General features: G+C 43.6%; 1 protein-coding gene across 1 annotated transcript; it reads left to right on the top strand.

Annotated features, from left to right (window-relative positions):
- Positions 1–3,813: 3,813 nt before the first annotated feature.
- On the top strand, positions 3,814–6,731 carry LOC6576803 (juvenile hormone esterase). Its single transcript, XM_002002753.3, has 4 exons — positions 3,814–5,586; positions 5,644–5,857; positions 5,924–6,377; positions 6,437–6,731. Exons 1-4 carry the CDS (start codon positions 4,687–4,689, stop codon positions 6,639–6,641), a joined length of 1,773 nt encoding a protein of 590 aa, XP_002002789.1. The 5' UTR covers positions 3,814–4,686; the 3' UTR covers positions 6,642–6,731.
- Positions 6,732–7,063: the final 332 nt, after the last annotated feature.

Genomic DNA, 7,063 nt, shown 5'->3' on the forward strand with positions numbered 1-7,063 from the left:
GAGCACGTAGACGGCACGGGTTAAATTCTCAAACAGACCACGAAAAGGAAGTGGCAAAGACTGCGGCAAGCCGCCAGCAGCAGCCACAGCCACAGCAGTTGCAGCTCCAGCTGCTGCTGCTGCTGCTGCAACGCGACGTTGGTCATGCAGGCGGCTGCTGCTGTTGCAGTTGCAAGTGGCATATACAGATTTACATGCTAGGCAGCGCCTCGAGTCGACGGCACGTGCTTCGCATGGCAAAGGTAAGCAGAGCTCGGTGTCTGGCCCCAGTCCGATCACGAGCCCAAGCCAGTTTTATTGAAAGGTGCAAACTAGAAACTCCCACGTTCATTTAGAGGCTCGCTCGCACGCTCAGCCCACTCGAAATTGAAATTGATGTACGAGCTATAAGCCCCAGACCATTATCAGAGATAACTGCGAATCAAAGACCTCATCAAATGATCAATCACTGTGGCAGTCCGTCCATCCATCCGTCCGTTCGTTCGTTCGTCGGATTGTCTGTCTGTCAGTTTGTTGTGCCTAGACGAACAAAGAGTGCGACAATTGCCTTTGACAGTTTTTACCGTTCGCCGATTGTTGTCTGAGTCGCGCCTGTTTACTCGATCGGGGTGGATTCTACTTATAGAGTGTGAGCATCCATTGCCGATTTATACACTCATTTTTGCATATGCTCATGGGATTGCGAACAGAGTTGAGAGAGAAGCAGCTGCTCATGCGCATTTGACTTGAAGAGACTTTAGTGGGCTAAAAATACTGTGAAAAAATATAGAAAAACATTAAAACTCTTAAGCTTGTATAATACAATTACAATAGTTAATATATAGATATAGATAATGGAAAAAAAAATTAATTAAATATATACTGCATTAAAAATTATATAATTATTGTCTTCATGGCATTATAGTAACATAGAGTGAAGTAACGAATATTGCTGAAAGTCTGATAATAAATTTTGAGTAAATATTTAATATTATTTTTTATTTTATTTTTTTTATATATAAAACCAAATAAACAAAATATTTTGGTTTCATTTCAAGAAGAAACTTTAAAGCCTCTTAAAGACTAAAATTGTATTATATATTGTTTATAGTGCAATATATATGTAATATATTATGGAATATTTATACTATTCTTTTCATTTATATATGATACAGTGAATCTTTAAAATATAAAAATTCCAAATATATATATATTTAATATATTTTGGTTGAATTAGAAATATATTCAAATTTCGTTCCCATCTTCAGTGAAAATTTTGCATTTATTTAAGAGTTAACTTATTCTTATATTATTCAAGTAATTTTCTATATATTTTGCATTTAACTTTCGTGCCCATAGAGGCATCTATAATAGCCTCAATGCATAAGGGCACTCACATAAAGCCTAGCAAATGCAATGCAGTTCATTTTATTTTCACCCATATGTGTGTACACAAAAGTTATTCATATCTCGCCGCATGCCAGTTTGCAATGCGCGCTGTGTCATAAATTTTCGAAAAAACCAAAAAAAGTAAATAAAATAAAAGTTATCTCTTGTGTGACGCGTGCCCAGGTGCCGCGGCAGACCCGGTCGGGCACGGGCCACGCTGAACGCTGAACGCTCCAGAAGAGCATAAAACCTGGAAAACAAATCCAACTAATTAGCTGGCATTCCGGTGACAACAAATTCGCGGGCGTACTATCAAATGCAAATTGGCATAAACTGAATTGGAAATGGCTAAACAAAATTTGATATTTTTGTGGAAATTTGGAAATGGCAAAAACTCGGGGCAATTGTCACGATTTTGTGGGCCATAAATAACTAAAAATCATTTGGCCCAGAACGACCTCTTGCCCAGGAGCACTCGAAATCGAACCGCCGAAAATGCCGCAACCGCCAAACATTTCATTAGTCAATGTGCATTTACCGTTGTGTTTTTCCTTTTTTGCGAGGGGTTGCTAATCCAACCCCTAAGCTACTGGGGGTAGCATTAGAAATGCATTGCAAATAGAATGCAATGCTAATTTTGGAACAGACAAACGCCTCTCGCTCGATCTAATGATTATGGCTAATAAATTATGCGCTTTGACAATCGAATGGAATGGATTTGGTTTTCTATTCGTTTTTTTTTTATAGTTGGGCAAACACTTGGCACATTCCATATCCAAGGCCAGTCTCTATTAGATGGTAACTAGTGCCCGGGTTCTAGTGAAAGGCATATCTGGATATCTATTTGCGATCTCGACCACACACAAACGCCTTTGGCTTCTGGCAATATGTCAACATTTGCCAGCTAATTAAATCGAAATTGAAAGTTAAAACCAAAACACTTTTTAATAGGAAAAACCCACAAAATCACCGCGGGCACACTTGAGCAACGGCTCTCAAGGCGCGGCAGGAGTCGTAAAAGCAATAACACACAAACACATACATACATACATATATATATATATGCTAGCAGACACTGGTTTGGCCACTCTTCACACCTCACGACAACACTGCAGACACATCCTGTGGCGCATGGCAAGACGTCGTCTGGTCATTAGTGTCTGACTGCAGCACCAGAGAGGCGTCTGCATTTGTGTCACCTGCCGAGCTCGAGCTCGAGCCTCGAGCCGGAGCTGATGTTACAATTACCAGGTAATACTTACAGCGCAGACGACCACAGAATGTCTAACAACGGCACAGCTTGCCATGAAGTGTGCTCTGTGCTCTGTGGCCTAGGTTAGCAGTGCTGGAGGGAGCATGTCAGGGCGTGAAGATCGCTGCATGGGCGTGGCAACTGGTTGAGAATGAGGTCATATCATCAATTATAGCCAGAGCTTCAGCAGTGTAGGAGTTGAATTCTGTCCAAATGACTGTCATTTATTCTCCAGAGCCTGGATTACATATGGACCCTTAGAAGCACCTACGGCCATGTGCTAGCTGTGATCTGAACCTTGTCTTATGTGAGCATTATATTCTAGCAGTTGGATATAACAAATATGAAAACTAAATATTTCCTGGCCGAAATATTGAATATATGTGTTATAGTTTTCTTCCGATTTTCCTCCAATTTAATTTAGTTTAAGATCTCGGGCTTACTATACTACATATGTAGTAAATATTTAAAATTTTAATTGTCGCTTAATTCAGCGAGGGTAAGAACGAGTTTAACTTATTGCATATAAAAAGAATATATTTGTATGTAACAAATTATAATATAATTAATAGACCCCATTGTTGAAATTGAAGTGAATCAAAAAGTTCCCTCAATGGATGCTATAGACGCTATAAGCAATATCATAAGCGCAACAAATAACTGAAGTAAATGTATTTCTAGCATATTTTATATTTTTATATAAAAGAAAATAATAATCAAAAATAACATTTATTTTTATTTTTTTATTTTTATACTAACATTAAAATTAAAATAAATTAAAAATTCGTTTATGTCATTCCGTGCATAAAATTATTTAAAGACTGGAAATATCAATAAGGCTATCTATTGAAAAGATTTTCTATTTAATTAATTATTATAAAACATATATTTTAACTTATTTATTCCAATAATGTACAATTTATTAAATATTACCTTAATATGTTTTTTTTTTTTAATCAATTATTTTTTTCAAAAAAATATTTAGGCGTATTTCAGCACTTGATTCCCAGTATCTCCCTCATATATTCTTTTCTATTCTTTTGCTTCATTTATGGGAAAATATAATTGCAGATCTCTAGAGCTACCCAACCAATAGGTTTTCACACTTTAAAGTAGGGCAAGCAGCAACAGCAGTCGCTACCAAGTTCCTTTCATAATGCCCAATATAAATCCAATTAGCACGCTTTTTGTCTGCCTTCCACCAACAGACAATTTATGTGCGTCCTTTGACTACGGTGCACAGAGCAAACGGAGAGGTTGGGAACAAAACCGGCAAACGCAAATGCAAAGGAAAAGGAAAACAAATAAGGAAGAACAAACGGAAGAGCAGCACAAAGGAACACTTAACGCACTTCAACGACTTTGGTCTCTCGGCTGGATCTGGCTCTGGCTCTGGCTCTGGCTCTGCGGTATCTACCGAGAGACTGGGCACAATGGGGTGTGTCATCATCGTCTTGTGCTGGAGAACTTTATGACTTGTGCTCACCTTTAATGCTCACCATTAAACGCTATTAGCAAGCATTTAGGGATCACTTTCGGCTGTGAATTTCGCTTTGTGTTTGGGTTTTTTCTCTTCGTCTACTTTTTTGTTGGGTAGGTCACCGAGGTTAAGCCCGAGGGAGGGTGTTTAAATGCGCTGTTAATCTAATAAGCCGCTAGCACGCAAACAAGTTCACGTGGGAAAAATTGGAGCAATAAGAAATTAATAGACAATGCCCAACTGAAGTATTCGTATCAAAATGTTGCGTGGGCCGGTCGGCAGATCGGATTGGGATTGGGCTAGGTGCCACCAGCACTGGGTGCGTGTGTGTGTGTGTGTGTGGGAAGTGCATCTCGGGCCGGACAGCACGTTAGTTATTTATGGTTAACACGGCCCGTCGCCAATTGGACATGGGAAGCCGCTCACAGAACAAGGAAGCAACAGCCAACGCCCACGTTCAGCCGCATAAAAGAATCCCATCAATTTGCAAACTTTATGTGACTCAATCCTGAGTCGAGTTGGGGACTATAAAAGGCTGAAGCTTGGGCTCCAGCCTCCACAGTTCTGTTTGCAGAGTGCGCGAAAAATGTTGCAGTCAGTTGGATTTCTGCTCCTGCTGCTCTTGGGCAGCTCCATTTCTGTCTTGCAGAGCAGCAGCGAAGTGGCCAAGGCCCTGGCGGATGAGGATGATGATGTGCCCATTGGCAGCGACAAGGAGCTCTCGGATCTGGTCATCACCACGGCTTTGGGCAAAATTCGTGGCACTATATTGCCCTCGCAGGCTGGTCGCAATTTCTATGCCTTTCGGGGTATTCCGTATGCCAAGGCGCCCGTCGACAACTTGCGCTTCAGGCCGCCGGAGCCGATTGAGCAATGGTTTGATATCTTTGATGCCACCTTCGATGGACCCAAGTGCCCGCAGCCGGGACTGGTCAGCGAGGATGTGAGTGAGGATTGCCTCAGGCTGAATATCTACACACGCCAGCTGCCCAGTGAATCCGAACCGAATCCCAAGAAACCCGTCATTGTCTTCATTCATCCCGGTGGCTTCTACTCGCTGTCCGGCCAGAGCAAGAACTTTGCGGGTCCGCAGTATTTCATGGATCGCAATCTTGTGCTGGTTACCTTCAACTACCGGCTGGGCACACTGGGCTTCCTGGCCACGGGCACACAGGAGGCGCCCGGCAACATGGGCCTTAAGGATCAGGTGCAGCTGCTGCGCTGGGTGAAGCTGCACATCTCGCGCTTTGGCGGCGATCCCAATTCGGTCACGGTGCTCGGCTATGGGGCGGGCGCCATGGCCGTCACCCTGCACATGGTGTCGCCCATGTCGCAGGGTCTGTTCCAGCGGGCCATTGTGATGAGTGGCGCCGCAACCGGTCAGTGGTCGTTGCCGGAGCATCAGATGGACGTCGCCAAGAAGCAAGCGGCACTGCTGCAGTGCAACACGAGGGACCTAAAGGAAATGATGCTCTGTCTGCGTGAGGTGAGCTTGAGTAAGACTATGATTAGAGCTAAGCGACTATAGAGATCTCATCTCTAGAAACACTATTTGGAGTATGCCAACACGCTGCCCCGCATGTTTGACTTCGGGCGCAACAATCCGCTCATCCTGTGGAAGCCCGTGGTGGAGCCTGACCTTGGGCAGGAGCGTTTTCTCATTGAGGATCCCGTGCGCAGTTATCAGAATGGCAACTTTATGAAGATACCCATCATAACGGGCATGACCAAGGATGAGTTTGTGGGTCCAGCTATATGTGAGTGAGGAATGCAGAAAGAAAGAGAGGGAGAGATTCCTAATTCTATATTTGTTCCAACCTCAGCCATCTTGCAAAGTCCTTCCCTGCTCAGCGCCTTCAATGACAACTTTGAGGCCCTGGCTCCAATCTGTTTCCTCTACAATGCCAGCAGTCCGCGCGCCAATAACATTAGCCAGGAGTTGCATCAGTATTACTTTGGTAATCTGCCGCTCGAGGCGAATAGCTCGCTGCAGGCGCTGGCCACACTCTACTCGGATGCCCTGACGGGCTTTGGTATTCATCGGTTTGTCCATCTGGCCGCTCGGGCCACGAAGGTGTATCAGTATCGCTTCGCCTACCAGGGCGGACGCAGTCACATCCACTATCCCGAGGAGGCGCCCTACGGCGTCGTCCATCACGACGATCTAATGTATTTGTTTGTGGAGCCCTCGATCAGTCGCATGTTTACGGAGGATGACGATGAATATCGCATGGTCGACCTGATGACGCGCATGTTCGCTGCTTTTGCCTACAAGGGGTACGTAGGAGAGCGATTTGATAATCGATATAAAGATTGAAGTGAAACTCCTTTCGCAGCGACCCCAACAAGCCCAGCGACGAGAAATTGCGCGACATTCGTTGGCGCCCGTTCAGCTTCAAGAAGCGCTACTATCTGGACATTGGCGACGAGCTAATCTTGCGGGAGGGTCTGAATGCGGCTCGCTACGAGATCTGGAAGCGTTTATTTCCCCTCAATTGGCGGCGTCAGACCAAGGAGCGCTGGCTCAGTCAATACATCTGAAGGGGTTGCAGCTGCCTTTATATATTTGCGCCCAACTGTACTTCCCTAGCTTCAGTATCATAAATACTAAATGCAATTTGGCATTCGAAATGTTTGTGGGTTTTTTTATTTATTTTTTTTTTTGTATTTTTTCATCTGTTTAATTCTGTGCAATTGTCTGCCCCTCAGATGTTGCTTGTTTTTTTTTTTTCAGTATTCCAGTTGCCCAGTGATAAACCAATTGGCATAATTTTCAGTTCCAATTTGATGTGGTGTCTCCCTCAATGTTGTTTATGTTTTTTTCGTAGGTATGCGTGTCATCACTGTGTGGGTGCATATATTAAGTCAGTTCGAGTCGATAGCAATGGTACGTGTCGTGCATTATGGGCTGCTACCGATCGCGTGCCAGCCGATGCACTGAGAGAAATGAATGTGAAATGAGA

This window comes from Drosophila mojavensis, unplaced genomic scaffold (genome assembly GCF_018153725.1).
Source record: "Drosophila mojavensis isolate 15081-1352.22 unplaced genomic scaffold, ASM1815372v1 contig_36, whole genome shotgun sequence".
NCBI lineage: Eukaryota > Metazoa > Arthropoda > Insecta > Diptera > Drosophilidae > Drosophila > Drosophila mojavensis.

What these genes read in the sequence shown, in the direction of transcription:
- LOC6576803 (XM_002002753.3), top strand. Translation starts at nt 4,687, where the DNA reads ATGTTGCAGTCAGTTGGATTTCTGCTCCTGCTGCTCTTGGGCAGCTCC. An exon ending in TGATGCTCTGTCTGCGTGAG is followed by an intron (nt 5,587 to 5,643) that starts GTGAGCTTGAGT and finishes TCTCATCTCTAG; the next exon opens with AAACACTATTTGGAGTATGC. An exon ending in GCTGCTTTTGCCTACAAGGG is followed by an intron (nt 6,378 to 6,436) that starts GTACGTAGGAGA and finishes CTCCTTTCGCAG; the next exon opens with CGACCCCAACAAGCCCAGCG.